Genomic DNA, 24,121 nt, shown 5'->3' on the forward strand with positions numbered 1-24,121 from the left:
TTTGGCATGTTTCCCTTTCCCGATGTCAAGTTTAAAGTTGATTACATTGTGATCACTCGTTCCCAGTGGAACTATGACTTCCACTTCTGTTATCGGTCCCGTGAGGCCATTTAGGACCAAGTCCAAGGTGGCGTTGCCTCTTGTCGGCTCTTTTACCATTTGTTCCAGGAAGCAATCCCCTAGCACCTCCAGGAACTTGGCTTCCTTGCCGCAGTTGGAGGTTGCTAGTTTCCAGTCTATCCCTGGGAAATTGAAGTCTCCCAATATAATTACATTGCCTGTCTTGCATTCTTGTTTGATTTCCTCCATCATTTCTGAGTCAGTTTCCTCCGCCTGTCCTGGTGGACGATAGTAAAGGCCAATTTTCGTATCTGCGCCATATTGACCAGGAATTTTGATCCAGAGTGATTCAAGCTTCTCTTTCATTTCTGTTGTAACCATTTCAACAGAATCTATTCCCTCCTTAACATATAGAGCAATACCTCCACCTTTCTGCCCTACTCGATCTCTTCTATACAGTTTGTATCCCTGTAGTACTGTGTCCCATTTGTTTTCTTCATTCCACCATGTTTCTGTTATGCCAATGATATCCAATATGTCATGTCTTGCTATTGTCTCTAGTTCCCCCATTTTGTTACCCAGACTTCTAGCATTCGTATACATACATCTAAGTTCCCTTCGTGTTACCTTTTTGGACCTTCTACTCTTGGCCTTCCCTGTAGTTTCAATTACGGTATCCTTTACTGCTCCTGTGTTATCACCTTTGTTTGCTGTGTGGTCGTCCCCTCCTGTGTCTGAGTTGTCCCTTCCTGATTTTTCTCCCTTATTGGCTGTGAGGTCGTCTTCTCTTGTGTAGGTGTAGTTGTCCTTGGCTTCTTCGTCGGGGCATCCTACTATCCGTACCATCGACCGGTGGTCGACTGTCGGCTTTCCCCTGTCTTTCAGTTTAAAGCCTTCTCGATTGCCTTCTTCATGTTGCCTGCCAAAACTCTTGCTCCTTCCTTGTTGAGGTGTAGTCCGTCCCTTCTGTAGTACTTGCTTTTTCCCCAGAACGCCGTCCAGTTGCGCACGAAGTCGAAGCCTTCTTCTTCGCACCATCGTCTCATCCAGGCGTTGATTACTTGCAATTCCCCTTGTCTCTTTCCATCCGCTCTTGGTACTGGGAGGATCTCAGAGAAGGCCACCTTCACCTCCCTGATCTTCAGTTGTCTTCCGAGAGAGCGGAGCTGGCCCTTCAGCTCTTCCCTGTCATACTTCCGCCCGCTCACATCATTTGTTCCCACGTGGATAAGTACAGCGGTGTCCTCTCCCCCTGCTCCATCTATGATCCTGGAGATCCTGTTGGTCACATCCTTCACTCTTGCTCCAGGCAGACAGGTGACGACTCTGTCCTCTCTTCCTCCTGCGGTGTAGCTGTCCACATGTCGTATGATGGAGTCGCCTACGATGATCCCCATCTTCTTTATTCGGGAGTTCCTTGGGGGGCGTTGGTCCACGTCCTTGGAGTAGGGCCAGTCTTCTTCCTCCAATGATACTCTTGAAATTTTTTCCTGTTCTTTGGGTGGGGCGATGTCTTCCTGTGCTCTCACTATTCCTCCTGGTGTGCGGTTGTCTCCTACCTCGTCTTCGGTTTCTTCTGTGTTTGCATGGGTGTCTTCTCTCCTCACATCGGTTTCCTGAGTACAGTTTTCCAGCCCTGGGATCTCTACGTGGTGCTGATGAGCTTCCTCTATGAACATTTCTAGTTCCTTGACCTCGTCGTTTGGACTGTACTCCACTAGAATCTTCTCCTGTGCTCGGATTCTGTCTTCGAGTTCCATCACTGTTCCTTCCAGTAGTCTTACCTGATATTTCAAGCTATCCATCTCCATGCATCGATTGCAAATGTATGCCTGGGTCCCCGAAGGGAGGTAGTCATACATATTGCAGCCGATACAGAAGACCGGAAAGCTCACCTTCTGACTTCCTTGGGCTTCCATTTCTTGCTTCCCTTGTGTGTGCTTGTGTCCCTTGCCTGCTGCTTCCTTATGTTGCTTGCCTTGCTGTCTCTTTTGTGTGTGCTGTCTCCGCTCTACTTCACCTTGATTGTATGTGTGGATTTGTTCCTTACCTTCTGTGTTTGTCGCTTCCTTACCGTTCAGTCCTCCTCGGTGTTCTTGATAGTAGATACTCGTCCCTTGCAAGGCCCTTCGCAAAGGCGCTCTCGCTAAGGCGAGCGCCTTTGCCGCTCGCCTTCGCCGCGCGCCGAACGGCCTCGCGCCGTTGACTCCTCCCCTTTTAAGGGGGAGTCTGTCCGATGACGCTGAGGGGGGGCGGAGCTACCTCTCGCCGCTACCCCTAGGCTTGCTGGTCTCCCGGCTGCTAGTCTCCCTTCCGCAGCCCTTCTCCTCCGCTTCCTGCCGGTGCTGGTGTCTCACTCTCCTCTCCCACGAGGCACGCCTGGCTGGTGAGCGATCTCTTGCCTCGCGCCGTTGACTCCTCCCCTTTTAAGGGGGAGTCTGTCCGATGACGCTGAGGGGGGGCGGAGCTACCTCTCGCCGCTACCCCTAGGCTTGCTGGTCTCCCGGCTGCTAGTCTCCCTTCCGCAGCCCTTCTCCTCCGCTTCCTGCCGGTGCTGGTGTCTCACTCTCCTCTCCCACGAGGCACGCCTGGCTGGTGAGCGATCTCTTGCCTCGCGCCGTTGACTCCTCCCCTTTTAAGGGGGAGTCTGTCCGATGACGCTGAGGGGGGGCGGAGCTACCTCTCGCCGCTACCCCTAGGCTTGCTGGTCTCCCGGCTGCTAGTCTCCCTTCCGCAGCCCTTCTCCTCCGCTTCCTGCCGGTGCTGGTGTCTCACTCTCCTCTCCCACGAGGCACGCCTGGCTGGTGAGCGATCTCAACAAATGTCTGGTCAAGGAAAAGTTCAAGATGTTATCTCTTGCCACCCTATACCCTCTTCTCTCTCAGGAAGACTGGCTATGTTCCCTCGATCTCAAGGAGGCGTATACTCACATTCCAATTCATCTGATGTCCAGACAATATCTTCGCTTTCTTGTCAACCAACATCATTACCAATACAAGGTGCTACCCTTCGGCCTAGCCTCCTCGCCCAGGGTATTCACCAAATGTCTGATTGTGGTCGCAGCTTATCTCCGCTCCCACAACTTTCAAGTCTTCCCTTACCTGGACGACTGGCTCATCAAGGCTCCTTCTCCTCAGTCCGTTCACAAAGCCACGGATCAGACCATTTACTTCCTTCGACTGTTGGGGTTCGAAATCAATCTACCCAAGTCGCACCTCATTCCAACTCAGCGACTTCAATTCATTGGAGCCATTCTGGATACTGTTCAGATGAGGGCTTTTCTTCCTCCAAACCGCCTTCACACCATCCTTTATCTCTGTCAGCAGGTGTTCCAGCAACCTTCCATCTCTGCGAATCACATGATGGTGCTCTTGGGACACATGGCCTCCACAGTACATGTCACTCCCTTCGCACGTCTCCACCTGCGTACTCCTCAATGGACCCTAGCGACTCAGTGGTCACAAGTGACGGATCCTTGTTCACAACACATATCTGTGACCTCGTCTCTTCGACAGTCGCTTCTTTGGTGGTTGAAATCATCAAATCTATCCAGAGGTCTACTGTTCCATCTACCTCCTCATCAACTGGTCATCACCACGGATTCCTCCCCCTATGCATGGGGAGCTCACTTGAACGAGTTCCAAACTCAGGGATTTTGGACCACACAGGAAAAGAAACACCACATCAATTTCCTGGAACTCAGAGCGATGTTTTACGCCCTCAAAGCTTTCCAACATCTCCTGTTTCCTCAGGTTCTTCTCATTTGCACAGACAACCAAGTTGCAATGTACTACATCAACAAACAGGGAGGGACGGGATCCCATCCCTTATGTCAGGAAGCTCTAAGGATTTGGACCTGGGCGACTGCTCGTCACTTATTCCTGAAGGCAGTCTACATCCAAGGGGAACAGAATTGCTTAGCAGACAATCTCAGCAGAATTCTTCAACCTCACGAATGGACTCTCGACCCCTCGACTCTCCAGTCCATTTTCTCCCAATGGGGCACACCTCAAGTGGATCTTTTTGCAGCTCCCCACAATCATCAACTGCCCCTGTTTTGCTCCAGACTTTACTCTCCTCACCGTCTGGAACCCGATGCATTTCTCCTGGATTGGACCAATCTCTTCCTTTATGCATTCCCTCCTCTTCCGCTCATGCTGCGCACCTTATTCAAGCTCAAGAGGGAACAAGCCACCATGATTCTCATCGCTCCACGGTGGCCCAGACAGCATTGGTTTTCCCTTCTACTTCAACTCAGTTCCAGGGAACCCATACCTCTTCCTCTGTTTCCTTCACTGCTTACACAGCATCAGCAAACACTGCTTCATCCCAACTTACAGTCTCTGCACCTGACAGCTTGGTATCTCTCGGGCTGACTTCGGCTCACGCTCTCCTTTCTCAGCCTGTCCGTTCTATTATTGATGCCTCCAGGAAACCGTCTACTCTTCAATGTTACCAACAAAAGTGGTCTCGGTTTTCTTCCTGGTGCCTGTTACATCACCATAATCCCATGTCTACAGCAGTGGGACTGGTGTTGGACTATCTGTCGGGCGGGAAGGCACTCGCGCACGCGCGGTGCGGCCTAGCTAGAACTTTCTAAAGTTCTTAGAGTGCAATCACTCTAAAATTGTCCGTACCGGGGCTCCGTCGGTGCCGTCATCCATCAGTCAAGAATATCTGCCTGCTGTCCCTGGATAACACCTGTTACGGTAAGTAACTGTGCTTTCTCCAGGATTCTGAAATATTGCAACTCTGAGATTCTGTATAGAATGTTGCTACTCTTGGGTTTTGGCCAGGTACAAGGGACCTGGATTGGCCACCATGAGAATGGGCTACTGGGCTTGATGGACCATTGGTCTGACCCAGTAAGGCTATTCTTATGCTCTCAGCCCATTTACCCATTTATTTAAAAGCATGATGTCGTTCCTTTTTCGGGGGAGGGGCAGATTAGTTAACTGGGAGGAGTGAAAGGCTGAAGGCTTAGGGTGCCCAAACCCTGGTATTGTGCTACTCTGCACTAACTAGTCTAAAGCTAAAAGAGGTTCTAAGAAAGCTCAGCACAGTAGCGAATCATTTACTTAACTGAACAGGAGGAGCTTCCAAAAAGCCTAAACCATGGAAAGAGGGATCCTAACAAAAATATGTCAGCCTCATAAAAAATTAATTATTGCCACTTTTGGTTTATGGGACTATTCTGTAAATTGGCATCAACACTTAGGTGCCACAAGGGGGCGCTTAATGCCAATTCTGTATTGCTTTCTAGGCATGCAGTTTGCCGTACTTACTTATGTCCTGTCAATGGCAACACTGGCATGCTTATCTGGGCTGTGCAATGTGAACAACTGATAGTTTCCTATATGTTCCACTTGTTGCTTTGATGATAATCACATGTTCTGCCCACATGTGCACCTCCTGCAGTTGCATACTAACCCCTAGATTCTATAAACAGTGCTTAAATTTGACGGCCCAAAATTGCATGAGATCCTGAGACCCATGCACAAATAAATTAATGAGCTGTTAATTATCAATTACTGTCCTTAATGGGCTCTAATTTGAATTTGCGCCTGGATCTGCCTGCGATTCTATAAAGACCTGCACTCAAATCCTCTTATGTGCAACCCAAAAAGGGCGTGGCTAAGGGAGAGGATTGGGCGGGTCAGGGGACTCCAAAGAATTACTGACTTTGGAGGGCTACGTGCCGGGATTTACACTAGGTTTCAGGCAGTCTCCCTGGAGGCTCTTTTGTTGGGTCTGCTGGACTGAGACGGGATTCAGGGGAGAGGGCCTAGACTTTGGGTCAGGAACCTGAATGTATTGGGACAGAAGCCCATCTTAAAGGAGTGGACCTCAAAACAACTTGCTCTCTTATTGAGGGTGGAGAATCAGTCTTCACGAATCGATGGGCTGGGAAGCAAGAGACGCCAAGGGCACCTATAAACAGAAGAAGTGTACTATTACTACTACTGGGCTCCTGGGGAGGACGGGCTATAAAAATGAATAAATAGGGGGAGGGGCTTGTCTCTTGGAAGGTATGCCCAGAGCTGGTGGATGCCCTAGGGCAGGGGTAGGCAATTCCAGTCCTCAAGAGCCAGGTCAGGTTTTCAGGATATCCGCAATAAATATGCATGAGATAGATTTGCATCTCAAGGAGGCAGTGCATGCAAATCCATCTCATAAATATTTATTGTGGATATTCTGAAAACCTGACCTGGCTCCGGCTGTCGAGGTCCGGAATTGCCTACCCCTGTCCTAGGGTCATCAGACTCCAGACCCTGGGGGGGGGTGCGTGTTTCTTCCCTTTTTTCGTAGGACTGGCTTACCTGGTCCTTCCTTGGGCTTTTCGTGCTCAGGGGGTTTTCGGACTCCCGTGCGCCACAGAGGTAAGCTCACAATTCACTCCCTTTTTGAGGGGTAGGGGGGATTGGAAGGGATTTCTGGGATTCATGGGACTAGCGGGTAGCTATAAATGACACATGACTTTGTACTGTTATGCCTTGTTCTAGTGTATTTCCCGCCTATTTTCGATGTCTTTTGTATTTTGCTGTTTCTTATGGTTCCGCCTTCTTTCAGTCAATAAAAATTGTTTATAATCTAAAAATGAATAAAATGCTTTTTAGGCATTTGGGATCCTTACTTAAATTCCCTTTTACATAGAATATGCAGCCAGACTTTGAATATACTATAATGGCATCCTCTGTTGGCTTGGTTATTTCTCTTCTATCCACAATTTTAGGATCTTGGGGGGGGGGGTTGGGGAATTGGGTGGTCTGGGGTATAGAGCTTTGGAAAGGCTGCTGTAGGGGGTTGTATGTTGGGGATGTGGAGGGTAGGGTGGGCAACATAAGGGGGCTGCATTTTGGAGTTCTTTGTGACATCTAGCAAGGGCCTCGCTTGATATCTGGTTTGTCATGCTACCACTGATTGATCACTTTGTTGCCCTATCATTGTTTTCTTGTTCTCTGTTTAATGTTTTACTTTTGTATTTGTTGGAATTGAGGTGCTGTTCAAGAAAAATTGTTGAATCTTACACCAGGTTTCAGTTGGTGTAAGTTCTTGTGTCCAAAACTGGGCACTGCAAAACGCACTAAGCATAATTCTATAAAAAGCATTATCCCAGGACAAGCAGGCAGCATATTCTTGACTGATGGGTGATGGCACCGACGGAGCCCCGGTACGGACAATTTTAGAGTGATTGCACTCTATGAACTTGGAAAGTTCTAGCAGGCCGCATCGCACACGCGCGAGTGCCTTCCCGCCCAACGGAGGTGCGCGGTCCCCAGTTTCTTAGTTTCCACGGAGCTAAGAAGACGCGTTCTTTTCAACGGCCGTTGAAAAGTACTTTTTTCACCTTCCCGCTCGCGAAAATTCTGTGAGGAAGAGTTTCTTCCTTCTTTTGTTTGCCTTTTATTCAGTTTTTCTTTCGTAAAAAAAAAAATCTTTATCTTTTTTCTCGGATTCGCCCCGGCGGGGCCTGTTGCCATCATCGAGCCCTCGGCCTTCGATTTGGCAGAGGCCGTCTTCACTTTCATGCCCCCTCAGCCAGGGTTTAAGAAGTGCCAGCGGTGTACACGGCCCATTTCTTTGACCGACCCGCACAACTGGTGTTTGCAGTGCCTGGGTCCGGATCATAGGGCTTCCACCTGCACCCGTTGTGCAACTTTAAAGAAAAGAATGTTGAAGAATAGACTCATTCAACAAAAATTACTTTTCGGTGCCGACATGGCTGATTCTGTGGCATCGACCCCGGCGTCGGCTCCTTCGCAATTGGCACCCACTTCTTCGACGCCACGCAACACCGCGCCTGCGTCGCACCAGTCAGGTAAGCCGGCTAAGAAGCCTTCCCCGTTGGAGCGCCCTCCGGTCGCTGTGGCAGCGAGTCCAGTCCTGCCGACCACAAGGCGCCCGCACAAACACTCCGCCCCTATAGAGGTGACTGCCTCGTCCTCGGGCTCCTCATCCTCTGGGTGTCGAGCGGCACTACAGGTACCGCAGAAAAAGAAAGCAGTACCGGTGCCTTCGCTGGACGAGCGAATTGCGGCCGTCCTTCAGGTGCAACTTAAAGAGCAGTTACAGTAACTCCTTCCTGCTCTATTGGCACCGAACCTTCCAGTCCCGGTCCGTTCTGAGCCACCGGTACCGACAGTGGGGCAGCCTATATTGTCCGCTTCCACTCTATCAGTACCGGTCCATTCAGCTTCCTCGGTATCCATGCCTGTTCTGGCGCCGGAACCGAGAGCTTCACATCAGGCTGTCCAAACTTCGGCACCGGTACAACCTTTAACCTCTCCTGGTACCGCTTCCTTGAGGTCGGGTAAGTCACTACGTAAATCCCGACACCTTGAACCTTCGACACCGGAGTCTCGGGATCGAAGTTTCCAAATCAGAGATCCTGATCTGTGGGGTGACTCCGAAGAGCCTCTCCTCTCTGAAGGTGAATGTTCTTCTGGTGATGAGGATCCTTTAGTTCAAGATCCATCCTCTAAACCAGACTCTGCCTCTTTCACCTCTTTTTTGAAAGAAATGTGTGAGTCTCTTTCTATTCCCTTGGAGGCTGAGTCCAAGAAATCCAAAGCATTCCTTGATGCACTGGACTTTGACCAGCCTCCAAGGGAATTTCTTAAGTTACCCCTCCATGATATTTTGAGGGAGATTTTTTATGAAAAATCTTGAGACTCCTTTGACTATTCCAGGAGTCCTCGTAAATTGGACTCCTTATACAAGGTTATCCCCATACCTGGTTTCGATAAACCTCAGCTCCCGCACGAATCTCTATTGGTGAAGTCTACACTAGGAGGACGTCTTTCTCTATTCATCAGCCGTTGGGAGATCATCACCTCGGATCAGTGGGTCCTCAACATCATCCGCCACGACTACTCTCTCAACTTTCAGACTCTTCCTGCCCAAAGTCTCCCAAAAGAGTCTGCTTTGAACACTCCTCAGTCTTCCCTCCTTCTTCAGGAGGTTCAATCCCTCCTTCTTCTGAACGACATAGAGGAAGTTCCTCTAGATCAGAAGGGGCAGGGATTCTACTCCCGTTACTTTCTGGTTCCCAAAAAAACAGGAGATCTCAGACCCATTTTAGATCTTCGCGATCTCAACAAATGCTTGGTCAAAGAAAAATTCAGGATGCTTTCCCTGGCCACTCTTTACCCTCTTCTCAATCAAGGCGACTGGCTATGATCCCTCGATCTCAAAGAGGCATACACTCACATCCCGGTCAATCTGGCCTTCAGACAGTTCCTCCGCTTCATGATCAATCACTGTCATTACCAGTACAAGGTGTTACCCTTCGGCCTTGCCTCCTCTCCCAGAGTATTCACCAAATGTCTGATTGTGGTGGCTGCTTTTCTACGCTCTCATCATCTTCAGGTCTTCCCTTACCTGGACGACTGGTTAATCAAAGCCACTTCCTCTCAGGCAGTGCTCCTTGCCACCAACCAGACCATCCTTTTTCTACAACTTCTGGGGTTCGAGATCAATCTACCCAAATCTCATCTCATCCCCACTCAGCGACTTCAATTCATTGGAGCGGTCCTGGACACAGTCCTCATGAGAGCGTTCCTGCCGTCTTCACACTCTTCAATTTCTCTGTCAGCAGGTACTTCCACAACGCTCCATCTCTGCCAAGCAAATGATGATACTTTTGGGTCACATGGCCTCGACAGTTCATGTCACCCCCTTCGCACGTCTTCACCTGTGCACTCCTCAATGGACCCTAGCTACCCAGTGGTCCCAAGCGACGGATCCTTGCTCACGACACATATTTGTAACATCGTCTCTTCGTCAATCTCTACAATGGTGGTTGATATCCTCAAATCTCTCCAGGGGTCTTCTGTTCCATCTACCTCCTCATCAACTAGTCATCACCACTGACGCCTCCCCTTATGTCTGGGGAGCTCATTTGAACGAGTTTCAAACTCAAGGCCTTTGGACAGCCCAGGAAAAGAAGCATCACATCAATTTCCTGGAACTCAGAGCGATGTTTTATGCCCTCAAGGCTTTCCAACATCTTCTCTTTCCTCAAGTTCTACTACTGTGCACAGACAATCAAGTTGCAATGTACTACATCAACAAGCAGGGTGGGACAGGCTCTCGCCTCTTGTGTCAGGAGGCCCAAAAGATTTGGTCTTGGGCGACAGATCACCACTTATTCCTAAAGGCTATCTACATTCAGGGAGAGCAGAATTCCTTAGCGGACAATCTCAGCAGAATTCTCCAGCCCCTCGAATGGACTCTCGATCCTTTGACTCTCAAGTCCATTTTCGTTCAATGGGGCACTCCTCAGATAGACCTCTTTGCAGCTCCTCACAATCATCAGCTGCCCCTCTTCTGCTCCAGACTCTATTCTCCTCACCGTCTGGCAGCAGATGCATTACTCCTGGATTGGTCCAATCTGTTCCTGTATGCTTTCCCTCCTCTACTTCTCATGTTACGAACCTTGTTCAAGCTCAAGAGGGAACAAGCCACCATGGTGGCCCAGACAGCATTGGTTCTCCCTTCTACTTCAACTCAGTTCCAAGGAACCCATTCTTCTTCCTCTATTTCCTTCTCTGCTTACACAGCATCAGGAGACCCTTCTGCATCCCAACCTCCAGTCTCTACACCTGACAGCTTGGTATCTCTCGGGCTGATCTCAACTGTCTCAGCCCGTTCGTTCTATTCTGGATGCTTCCAGGAAACCGGCCACTCTTCAATGCTACCATCAGAAGTGGACACGGTTCTCTTCTTGGTGTCTTCTTCATCATCATAATCCCACTTCGCTTGCAGTGGAGACCTTATTAGATTATCTTCTTTCTTTGTCTGACGCTGGTCTCAAGTCTACTTCCATCAGAGTCCACCTCAGTGCTATTGCTGCTTTTCATGAGCCAGTTCATGGGAAACTTCTCTCAGCTCATCCTTTGGTTTCCAGATTCATGCGGGGTCTTTTCAATGTGAAACCACCTCTTAAAGCCCCTCCTGTAATCTGGGATCTCAATGTGGTTCTTTCCGCCTTAATGAAGCCTCTGTTTGAACCTTTGGCTACAGCTCTTTTCAAGTTTCTCACTTGGAAAGTAGTCTTCTTTATTGCTCTTACCTCTGCCAGGAGGGTCAGTGAGCTGCATGCACTAGTTGCTGATCCACCTTTTACAGTCTTTCATCATGACAAGGTGGTTCTGCGTACACATCTAAAGTTTCTCCCTAAGGTTGTCTCGGAATTTCATTTCAACCAATCAATTGTCCTGCCTGTATTCTTCCCGAAACCTCATTCTCATCCTGGAGAACAGGCTTTACATACTTTGGACTGTAAACGGGCTTTAGCTTACTATCTAGAGCGTACTAAGCCCCACAGATCAACTCCACAACTCTTTCTGTCCTTTGATCCGAATAAATTGGGACGCCCCGTTTCTAAACGTACATTGTCCAATTGGCTTGCAGCGTGCATTTCATTCTGTTATGCTCAGTCCGGACTGACACTGGAAGGTTCTGTCACGGCCCATAGAGTTCGAGCTAAGGCAGCATCTGTAGCTTTCCTCCGTTCCACTCCTATTGAGGAAATCTGCAAGGCTGCTACTTGGTCCTCAGTTCATACTTTCACATCTCATTATTGTCTGGATGCTTTCTCCAGACGGGATGGACACTTCGGCCAGTCTGTTTTACAAAATTTATTTTCCTAATGGCCAACCTTCCCTCCATCCCTCTTTTTGTTAGCTTGGAGGTCACCCATCAGTCAAGAATATGCTGCCTGCTTGTCCTGGGATAAAGCACAGTTACTTACCGTAACAGGTGTTATCCAGGGACAGCAGACAGATATTCTTGCGTCCCACCCACCTCCCCGGGTTGGCTTCTTAGCCGGCTTATCCTAACTGGGGACCGCGTGCCTCCGTCGGGCAGGAAGGCACTCGCGCGTGCGCGGTGCGGCCTGCTAGAACTTTCCAAGTTCTTAAAGTGCAATCACTCTAAAATTGTCCTTACCGGGGCTCCGTCGGTGCCGTCACCCATCAGTCAAGAATATCTGCCTGCTGTCCCTGGATAACACCTGTTACGGTAAGTAACTGTGCTTTCCGCCCAGAGTGCCTTTTACAGACTAGTGCTCAGTGCAAATTTTTCCAGACACCTACTTTCCAGCCCCATTTCATGAATCTGGTCCTACGTGATTTCCGCACACCGGTTACAGAATAGCTTCCACACACAACTTTCAATTACTGGCACTAAACTTATCACATATGTGTGCTACTGTTGCCTGAATTTTGGCACCAACTTTTGGAACTGCCTTTTAAGTACCTGATGCCCAGATCACTAGAACTGCTGGCAAAGAGGCCATGGACCAAAATGCAGAATGGAGGCCAAATTATCCCCTTCGGCCCACATCAACTGGTGGAAATGTTCCCATCACTGGATGCATTTTATGGGACTAAGTGCAGAAAAATCACTTTTATAATGCAAAGGTGGCTACTGCTTGAGAAAAGACAATTGCTCCGTCCACTGGGGTCACCAGAATTACATACAGCCTGCTCTGTGATACATTTTCCTCCAACAAAAATCAAAGTCTCAGGCTCCACTCCTTAAAACTCCCCTCCACAGATTTTGTCTTATCCTTGGGAGGCAATACAGAAAGCAGCAGCCTAGGGACACACATCATTAATGCTTCTAAAGATAGTTTTTTGCTCACCTGTGCTCCACTGCTGCCACAAGAAATCCTCGTGATGCCATCTCCATGCAGACTGATGAATACAATGTTCTACAAACACAAAGGACAGCTCATCTTATAAGCGTAGGGTCACAGGTCATAAGCTCTTTGGGACAGGAAGTCTAATGAAGGCTTGTGCCTGTCTGCAGCTCCCTGGTGCTCCTCACATCACGATACTGTAGTTGGATTCGTGCTCTCTGCCAATAACATAGTGCTTGGTATCTACTGTCCGTGCTATGTGGCTTTTGTCACTTCACTGTGGTTTTAAAATCTATAAGCACGGATCTATGGTCCTGTCCCTGAATACCTGGGCATGCTGAGATTCTAGTTGAGAACAGTCAATATAGGACATTTGCTCCAATCATCTTGACAGGATAGTAAATGCTTTTTTGTTGTTAATGTGGAAAGTGGGATCTGAATTTACCCAAGGTTTTGTTTTTGTGACGCCACTCTTGAAGGAGAACCACTGGTTGCCCATAAAATTTTGATTGATACATTGACCTTTAAAGATTTAAAGCTGAATACTATCAAAGATTTTGGTACCATATAAACCAATTAGAAACTTATGATTTTCTAGCGCTCAGCAGTTGTCTTTACCATCACTTCAGTTAACAAGATCAACTTCAACATGGAAATCAGCTTTTTTTATTCTTCTGCACCATATTTATGGAACTCTCCTCCTATGGAATTGCATACTGAACTTTCTTATACTAAATTTAGAGGTCTTTTTTTTTTTTCCAATTCTTTATTCATTTTCATATCTCATAACAAGTATACAATAATCATTCAATATTCATACAATTCACTTGTTTACTTCATATAATATTAAATCTTATATTATCCCCCCTCCCCCCTTCCCTTCCACACATATCAACATTTTATTTGAATCTCACACATTATACCCTCCCAATCCCATATCATATTATTCTTCTATATAAAAAAAAAGTGTCTAATCATTCGAATATTCAATCAATGGCCCCCAAATTTTTTTAAATGTTATAATTTCCTTTTTGCATAGCAAGAATTCGTTCCATTTTTTAAATATTACATATAGAATTCCACCAAAAAGTATAGTTAAGTCTTGTATAATCTTTCCAATTTCTAGTTATATTTTGAATGGCAACCCCTGTCATAATCATTAGTAATTTATTATTATTTGCTGAAATTTGACTCTTTGCTCTCATCATTGTTCCAAACAAAATTGTATCATATGACATAGCAACTGGATTTTCTAGAAAATAATTAATTTGAGACCAAATTGACTTCCAGAAGGCGTTAATACAAGGACAATAAAAAATTAGATGATCCTAAGTCCCTGCTTCTAGATTACAGTGCCAACATTTATTAGATCTAGAGCTATCAAACTTTTGTAAACGTACTGGGGTCAAAAGAGCTCTATGCAACAAAAAGAACCAAGTCTGTCTCATAGATGCCGACACTGTACATCTAATTCTCCAAGACCAAATTCGTGGCCATTGAGAAGCAGAAATTTGATGCTTAATCTCAATGCTCCAAATGTCTTTTAGACCCGTTTTTTGTTTTTTATTTGTAAAACCATATATCAATTTATACCACTTAGCGGCTTGGTGACCCAAGAAATCCGCCTGGAAACACAGGATTTCCAAACTATATTGAGTATCAAGATCTTTCCATTCAGGGAACCCCTCCTGAATAGCCTGCTTCAGCTGCAACCATTTAAAACTTTGTGACTTAGTAAAACCATATTTATGTTGCAGCTGTGAAAAACTAAGCAGCTTACCATTTGAAATAACATCATTTAAAGTTCTTATTCCTGCAATGATCCATTGTTTCCAGAGAATTTTATGACCGCCTATTTTGATCTTGGAGTTTAGCCAAATGGATTGATTTAATGATTTAAAAATTGGAATAGGTGATAATTTAGTAACATATCTCAAAGTCTTCCAAGTATCAATCAAAATTCTATTCCCTTTGTATCTATTAGGCATTGGTATACTCAAAAGATGAACCAAATGTATAGGAAACATGAGTCGCCATTCCAAATACAACCAGTCTGGGACATTCTCCATGAGCTCTGGAAGGACCCAATACATACCCTGTCTTAAAATATAGGCTTGATGGTACCTATAAAAATTTGGAAAATTTACCCCCCCTTCCACAATTGTTTTTTGTAACTTTACTAAAGCAATTCTAGGTCTTTTCCCCAACCAAACAAATTTTGTAAGAATACCATTCAACTTTTTATAAAATGACCCCTGAAAAAAAACTGGTATCATACTCATTTGATAACAAACCACAGGCAATATCATCATTTTAATTGTTTGAACTCTCCCCCACCAAGATAAATATAAAGGATTCCATTGCTCACACATTTCCGTTACTTTCTTTAATAAAAGTTTTTCATTTTCCTTTACTGTATCTTCAATATTACTTTTGATATTGATTCCTAAATATTTTAATCCATCTTCTTTCCAAACAAATGTAAATGAATCAAATAATCCTTTGGTACAATGTACATTAAGTGGTAGCACTTCCGATTTGCTCCAATTAATCTTGTACCCAGAAAACTTTCCAAATTTTTCAATCAATTCAAGCAAACATGGAATAGTAGTCTCTGGTTTCCTCAAATAAAGCAGAATATCATCCGCATAAGCGGAGAGCTTATATTCCCAACTTGAAAACGGAATTCCTTGTATCTCCTTTGCCTGATTAATAGCTATCAACAAGGGTTCCAGAACAACATCAAAAAGCAAAGGAGACAAAGGACAACCTTGTCTAACCCCCCTTTGTAAACTAAATCTATCTGATAAATTATTATTAATATATAGCCTAGCACCAGGGGAGCTATACAATGTCTGAATCATTTGAATAAAACCAGTCCCTATACCAAACCATTCTAATGCTTGATACATAAAAGACCATTCAACTCTGTCAAAGGCTTTTTCTGCATCCAAAGAAATTAAGAATGCCGGATCCTGAATATCTTTTGTTAAATTTAAAGTATGAAAAGCCAGTCTGGTATTATTGGAAGAATGTCTTCTTGCAACGAATCCTGTTTGGTGAGTATCAATAATAAAAGGGAGAGCTTTGGCCAATCTTAATGCCAAAACTTTGGCTAAAAGTTTACCATCTACATTAATTAATGAAATAGGCCTGTAGTTTGATACCAAAGTATGATCTTTGTTTGGTTTTGGTAAGACAATAATTAATGAATCTGCCATAGTACCTGATATACAATTTTTATTCAGTTGGTATTGATATAATTTTAACAAATAGGGTAACAAAGTATTTTGAAATAATTTATAGAACTCTACCGTATATCCATCACCACCTGGAGCGGATCCAACTCTAAGAGACTTCAATGCTGTTTCTAACTCTTTTAAAGATATAGGTTCTTCTAAACTTCCTTTTATATGTTCAGGAATTTGAGGCCCCTTAAGTGAACTTAAAAATTCCAAAAAATTTAGAGGTCTTTTGAAAGGCTCTCTTTTTTGTTTAGCATATCCTTAGAAGACTATCAATACTTACCCCCTCTTTTACAAAGGTGCGTTAGCCGTTTTAGCATGCGCTAAACTCTAATGTGTCCATAGACTTATAATGGGTGCGTTAGCGCAAAATGCATAGAGCACCTTAGTAAAAGGAGTCCTTAATGTTATAAGATCTTCTGGACGGGAATTTGGGGAAGGATTCCAGACCACAGCCTTGTAGGTTTTTAAGAGGATGGTCTATTTGTTTAATTTAATTTTGAATTTTTATCCTCTTTCTTGTTAATTGAATTCCTTTTTCCTGGTGTTTAAAATTGTAAACCGCTCTGCTGTTATTGCAAAGGGCGATATATAAGTTTTAATAAACATAAACACATTATTGTATAATCACCACCTGTTCCCTCATCCAAAGAAACTGCATGCAATACCCATCGGTGGATCTTCAAGGAGTAGCCCCTACACACTGGAACCTATTCCTAGAGCAGTGATTTGTAACCTTTTCGGAGTCACGGACCCCTTTAAGAAATCGATTAAAGCTATGGACCCCCTTCAATTTTGCTTGCAATTAATATAATGTACTTTATTTATCGAGATTTGATTGTCTCATACATATATGACATACACAAAGTATTATTAAACTTTAAAGTAAACAATCTAATGCAAATGGTTTTTTATGCAAAAAACAATGGCCGCTCTTTTTACAATTATGAAATGCAATCCTCTTGTGCAAATTAAAACAGATCTACTCCTACTACATCTACTCTCTCGTTATCTGTGAGAAAAACCAACAGTACCGGGCTGTACTGTATAGTGAATATAAAATGATAATCTTTATCTGACCCTCATGGACCCCCTGAAACCCATCTATGGTCCCTAGGTTAAGAACCTCTGTCTTAGAGCTCAAGTAGTAGCATAAGCTGATTGGTTTTCCTGTACATATTCTGATTTTGCTGTTTGCATTGTTGATCTTTCACGTTATTGGATAATTGTCATTACCGCAGTTCCTAGGTTTCATCTAGGTTCGCTGGGGGAGGGGATGTACTGGGGTTTGCATTGTATACAAGAAAGTACTGTTCAGACATTTTGTTGTTTATCTGTTTATATTGAATTTCAATAAAAATTATTTTACATAAAACCAGCTGCTGACATTTTTTTTTGCTTTTGCCCTGGTAGTCTAGTACCCCCCCCCCATCTCACTACCATCTGATGTCCTTGAGAACACCCAGCATATGCTATCCCAACTAACCTGACCCACCTCTCCGTAATAGGATATATTTTAAAAGGTTCCATGGTGTCTAGCATCCCTCCCTCCCTCCCAATCCTCTTGTATCCACATTTGAAGAAAACCAAGAAATGACAACTGATCAGACTGGATGGACTAACTACTCTTACATGCTCTTGTTTCATTAGCACCTTTTCCTCTGTCTCAACTTCCCCTCTGGTTTGGCATCTCGTCCTCTCAACTCCCTGAAGTGCTGTTGGTTCATCTCACTATCCTTGTGCTGTATTGGAAACGTGAACTGCCTGGATATGCAAACTGGCCAGCAAACATTCATTAGTTAGAACATGTTGGAAGCTTATGTTAATCTGCACTTTTCAAAAACACTCAGCTTCTTACCGGAAGGCTCCTAGTCCGTGAGAGAAGATAATCAGGGGGAACTTGGAGCCAGTAGATTTAAAAGGCCCATTCCAGCTCACTGGCACTTTACAGGAACCTGTGGAAGAAAGTAATAAGATTCATAAGTGCTTGACTTGAAGGGAAGGCCAAGATCTTGATGGAATGATTAATAAGGTGTGCAATTTGGGAGGGGCCGAACTAAGTTATTCACAGGTTCACGGGCCCAGTCAGACTGCTCACACAATTTCCACCGGCATTCAGCCAATGAGCATGTGGGATTCTTTGTTCCAGTGCCGTGATTAAATTAATAATTATTGATTAATAATGACTAGTGTACACTTTATGCTCTGAGCCTTGCCCTGGTAATAATGAATTTTTGATAAACCTCGGCAGGGTGAGCTCTTACCATAGGCAATGTTGATCAATGCAGCCCACCATCTGCTGTTCAGATTCAGAAACTCGGCAAGTCCACGGAAGTACTGATACTCCGGGATCCAGAGTGGCTGCTCTGTTCTTTCATGAGGAAGGCAGGGGTAGTAAAGCCTGAAAAAACAGCTCTGTGCAAAAGGAACACAGCATCCCACTTACAACTATGCCAAAAAATGGCCATTCCTACGAAACTGTATAATAAGGGGCCCTTTTCAAAGCTGTGTTAGGTTCTAACACATGCCTAATGCAGCAAAAATGACTGAAAACGCCCAGTGTTATTTTCTGCATGTGGGCGCTCTAACTGAACGGTGAATATTGTCCAAAAAATGTTTAGAAGGTGTTTCAGGGGTGGAGCAGGTGCTCCTAGCTAAACAGTTAGCACATCTATATTCGAGATAACACGGTAGAGGTACGCGTTCCCATGGCTATATGTCAATTTGCAATATTAGCACAGGCCATTAATGAAATAACTAGAAAATTGGAATTTTTTATGACTGTGGTAAAAATGGTCTTGGTGTGCTAAAACCAATTATTACTGCATCTCTGAAAAGGACCCCTAAACATTTGCAAGCTTTAACCATCTTTTCTAATTAAATTAAACTCTTGCAGGTTCAGGTCTGTAAGTCCTGACTAGATTAGAAGCTCCACAGAGCAGAGATTCTCTCTCATGTATTGATCTAATTTTCTGCCGACGATGTGGGTGGAGGAGGCTTGAGCATTTATGCCCTGCCAGAGCAAACTTGAGGTTTTTTCTTCCGTTGAGATAATACACTCAGCTGATTAAGTGGAACAAGTTATTTATTGATATTTATATATTTATCCACGTTCACTTTTTGTTGATCTAATAGAGGCAGTTCCTCTTGGTGTTTGTGTAAGCATGTATGCTAGTTCCTCAGATCATAGACTCCTTCAGTACCCACAAACAGTAGAATCTCAGTTAACCGGCACAAAAATTGCCAATGAAAAAAAATGCCCCCGAACCCCCTCCCTCCCTTAAACCTCGGAAGCAGTAGAAGCGGCGGCATTCCTGAGCTGTGAACCCCACCTCCCTCTCGACCTGAGGAAAGGCCCTGCCAGGGCTGTCCTCAAGCAACCTGTTTTGGAAGCGGCTTCCTGCTGACTGGCTGCCACTTCAGGTAAGTAAGGGAAGGAGGAAGCGAGGGGGGTTTCTTGGCTCAGGACTGCCTCCTGCTTCAGGGCTTGAGGGGAGGGGGGTGTTGTGGCTCAGGACTGCTGCCACGCTGGTGCTTTGGGTGGGAGGGAGGGAATTGCCATCTGGCAGACAATCCTTGAACAGTACTGTATTATTCAGTAACTCTCAGGCAACCAGAAAAACAGTAATCCAGCATCCACCAATCCCCATGGGTGCTGGATAACTGAGATTCTACTGTATCAGCAAATGTGAAACATTCATTGTGACATACCCCCTTTATGTCTGAATATCTAATGCAAATTGTTAAGCAAACCTACTACATATTACCTCTTAGATGCTTTAACCTACCAGAAGTTTCAAGGTTCACGTTTATTATAAAATTTGATTAATCACTTATCAAAACTTCTAAGTGATCTACAATAATAATTAAAAAGAGGGAGGTACGTATAACATCAATTGAACAAACATAGTTAAAACGCAGACAGTGATAATAACAGACGTACTAAAATACAGTGGAAGATAGGGTGAACTACAATAAGCAAAGAAAAGCAATCTTTATAACCACAATTGAATCAAAATTTATTCTCATTAGAGGAAGAAGCAAGAACCTAAGGATAGCCTATGTTCCATCTAGTCCAGTATTCCATCTTCACGATGGCCAAGCCAGGTCACAAGCGCCTGGCAAAAACCCAAATATAAGAAGTCTAAGTACCTTTCGTTTTAGGCCTACCATCACGTCAGTGCAGGCCACCTGGTGGGGTCCTGTCCCAGGAGGCAGCCCCAGTGACTGCTTGCCTCCCATGGCTCCTCAACAAGCCAGCTCCCCTTAAAAAAAAAAAAAAAAAAGTAGAAAGCACTATATATAATGTTCTTTTCATTAAACAAAAGTAAACTATCCTTTCTCAACCCTTTCCTGCATGAGCAATCTGCTGACAACAAATTGCCTAGTAATTCCATATCCCATGAGTTGTAATCCTAAAACCTTATTAGAATATGAATGTTGATGAGATTTAAAATCTGCTCATCACTATTGCATAATGGGGTCCTTTTACTAAGGCGCACTAGCCGTTTTACCGTGCACTAACACGTCCATTATATTCTATGGACGCATTAGCATTTAGTGTGCGTTAAAACGGCCAGCGCGCCTTAGTAAAAGCGGGGGAATATGTCATATTAGAATTCTGGCTCCTTAAAACATTGCTGGGATTGAAATTTCCCACTATTAAACCCCCCTCCCCCTTTACAAAACTGTAGCGTGGATTTTAGCTCCAGCTGTTACTGCCGTGGCTGGCGCTATAAACCACACTACGGTTTTGTAAAGGGGGAGGGTAATGAATAATAAAATGAACCACCTAAAAGTTCAATATATGTACATACATGGGAAGACTGGATGGACCGTTCAGGTCTTTATCTGCTGTCATTTACTATGTTACATGGTACCTACCAGAGCATGTAATCGGTTTTGTGTACATCTACATCTGTTATATTCCATTTCAAGGGAACCTTTTGTTTGTTTGTTTTACTTCCAAAATGAAAAAAAATAAGGTGGGAGAAATCCCATTCTCTATCTCGTAAAATTTTCTCTTTTTTTTTGTTCCTTTTCTTTAAAAAATAAAATTTTATTATGTTATTTTCCAGCACTCATATTTTTTTTTTCCAAATTTAGGTCCCTTTTTACAAATATGGCAGTGATGCTCCCATGGTAAATCCACCAAAAGACTATAGGAAATGAACGGGCTTCGGTACATTTACTGTGGCATCGCTACCACAGCAAGATCCTTGGTGTTTTGAACATCCAAAAATGTCCATTTTATTTAAGCTTTGCAGATCTCTGGATTTTAAGGAATAAAGGCCCCCACCTCCTGCACTAAATGCTGGGACTGGATTCCTTTCTAATGGTCTAGGCACCCTTTATCAAGCTGCATTAGGGTTTTTATCGCTGGCCGGTACAGTAAAAGCTCCGATGCTCATAGAATTCCTATGATCATCGAAGCTTTTACCACAGCGACCCCTGATAAAAGATCCTAACGCGGCTTGATAAAAGGGGGCCTCAATGTTAAGAGGGGGATAAGGTGTTTCTTATCTTTTACAGGTATATTACACCTCTTTCTCCAATCTCTTTTTAAGAGGCAGATACATATGAAAACATTCTCAGTGATGATACTCCATAAATGCGTAATTATTGAACACAAAAACAAAAAACTATGGATACAGATGTTCTGGAGATAATTTATTATATACTGACATATAAAAACATGAAAATTCAATGAAAAAATTACAATGATAAAAAATACAGTGGTAAAAATCCAACCGGACCCTACATCTGTATCCACAGGTTTTTGTTTTCATCGGAGGACTGTTTTAACTGTGGATCATTGGGTCTCCCCAATTTTCTTTGTTGTGCTATAATTATTGAACACAACATCCTCGAATGTACTATGCATAACAAATCATCATCCAGAAGAGATTATCAGGAGTTAGTTGCACTTATACAAGTGAGAAAATAACATTAATCCTTCTATTTCAGCAACTCTCTGGGAAAAATGTTTTTTTAGTCTTCACATGTTGAGGAAAGTGAGATCCTGCTTCCACCAACAACATTTTGCTGTCCTTGTACGATCAATCATTCTTTCCAGACTGACCTATTGTAATTCCATCTAAGTCTAACCAAGAAAAATCTTCAAAGACTTCAGCGGATCCAGAACCCTGTGGCTAGGTTGATCCATGCTGAGGGGCACCGAGGGACCAATCTGCAGACCGGATGCACAATCAAGAGAGGTTTGCTGTCTGCCTGGTGCCAAAATACGGGACATCACCACCAGCCTAGGGAAATTACTTACACCTCATGACCATTTTCCTATGCTTCTTATCCATATAGGTACGAATGACACTGCCAGGAACACCCCAGAAACCATCGCCAGAGACTTCGGAGCCTTGGGTGAGAGGCTGAAGCAGACAAGTGCGCAGGTAGTCTTCTCATCAATCCTACCAGTTAGAGGCAAGGGAAGAGCCAGAGATGAATGCATCCTGAGAACGAACGAATGGCTACGAGGATGGTGTCGAGATATGAACTTCGGATTCCTGGATCATAGAGAGGCGCTGCAAGGACTACAGGGACCAGACGGACTCCATTTGACCAGCAGAGGTAAGAACATCTTCGGACACCGACTAGCCCGCCTACTTCGCAGGGCTTTAAACTAGGTAAGTTGGGGGAGGGGGCCTACTCATATACTGGGGTGGAAAGGAACTATCCTGATGGGACGAGTCGACACTCAGATTCCGAGGTAAGGACCCAATATGCAAACAGTTCTCTTGGAGCCACACAGACTCAGTCAGGAATAGCCTTACAGGGACTCAGCAAACACAAAGTGTGGAGGGCCATGTATGTTAATGCACACAGTTTAGGCAATAAAATTCTAGAACTAGAAACTGAAATAAGGGATGCCAACCTGGACGTGGTGGCGATATCCGAGACTTGGTTCACTGACGCACATGGGTGGGATATGGCTATACCGGGGTACAATCTACTTCGTCAGGACAGAGAGGGCAGGTTAGGTGGAGGGGTAGCACTATACATTAAAGAAGACATCAAAACTACCAGGATCACTGATGTCAAGTATACCGGGGAGTCCCTCTGGGTTAACCTGGCACGAGGTAGTAAAAAATGCCTGTATCTTGGTGTGGTATACAGACCTCCAAGACAACCGGAAAACATGGACGCAGAATTAATTGAAGACATAGAGAATATAACTCTACGGGGTGACACTGTGCTGCTAGGGGACTTCAACATGCCTGATGCAGACTGGAAGACATTTTCAGCAGCAACCAGCAGCAGCAGGAGGCTTCTGAACTCCATAAAAGGAGTACATCTCAGACAGATGGTAACGGAGCCCACTAGGGCCCAGACGATCCTAGACCTGGTACTCACAAACGGGGAAAGCATCTCAGAGGTCTCGGTAGGAGATACGCTAGCCTCCAGCGACCATAACATGGTATGGTTCAACATTGGGAAAGGATCCCCTAAATCAATTACAAAAACAAAGGTGCTCAAATTTCGGGGCGCCGACTTCGCACGTATGGGAGATCACGTTCATCAGACGCTACAGGACCAAGCAGAGACCGGCAATGTGGAAACTATGTGGTCGTACCTGAAATCATCCATACACGAAGCAACTAATCGCTACATAAAATCAGTAGATAAACGGCAAAGAAACAACAAACCCCAATGGTTCACTGAAGAGATCTCACTCCTCATTAAGGAGAAGAAAAAAGCATTTCTTTCCTACAAACGCACCCAGAGAAGAGAAACTAAAGTAGAATATAAGACCAGATCTGCAGCGGTCAAAACAGCAGTTAGGGAGGCCAAACGTCGAGTGGAAGAAACTCTGGCAAAAAACATTAAAAAAGGGGACAAATCCTTCTTTAGGTATATCAGCGATAGGAAAAGGAACACAGACGGTATAGTACGCCTTAGACAACCGGACGGAAAGCACAGTTACTAACCGTAACAGGTGTTATCCAGGGACAGCAGGCATATATTCTCACATGTGGGTGACGTCATCTACGGAGCCCCAGCGCGGACAGCTTTTCAAGCAAACTTGCTAGAAGTTTCAAGTTTGCACACTGCACCACGCATGTGCATGCCTTCTCGCCCACTAGAGGGCGCATCCCACCTCGTGGTCCTCAGTTCCATAACTAGCATAGAAGCCATCCCCGGGGAGGCGGGCGGG

General features: G+C 44.7%; 1 protein-coding gene across 1 annotated transcript in view; it reads right to left on the minus strand.

Moving 5' to 3' along the window:
- Positions 1-24,121, minus strand: part of PAFAH2 (platelet activating factor acetylhydrolase 2) — a 55,036-nt gene that overhangs the window by 21,977 nt on the left and 8,938 nt on the right. The window contains exons 2-5 of the mRNA XM_033955631.1: positions 20,104-20,216; positions 18,216-18,366; positions 17,810-17,906; positions 12,710-12,778 (exon numbers count right to left, since the gene is read on the minus strand). Of these exons, the coding sequence (XP_033811522.1) occupies positions 12,710-12,778; positions 17,810-17,906; positions 18,216-18,366; positions 20,104-20,193 (407 nt within the window). The 5' untranslated portion in view covers positions 20,194-20,216. The remainder of the gene's footprint in view (positions 1-12,709; positions 12,779-17,809; positions 17,907-18,215; positions 18,367-20,103; positions 20,217-24,121) is intronic.

Source organism: Geotrypetes seraphini, chromosome 8 (assembly GCF_902459505.1).
Source record: "Geotrypetes seraphini chromosome 8, aGeoSer1.1, whole genome shotgun sequence".
NCBI classification, from domain to species: Eukaryota; Metazoa; Chordata; class Amphibia; order Gymnophiona; family Dermophiidae; genus Geotrypetes; species Geotrypetes seraphini.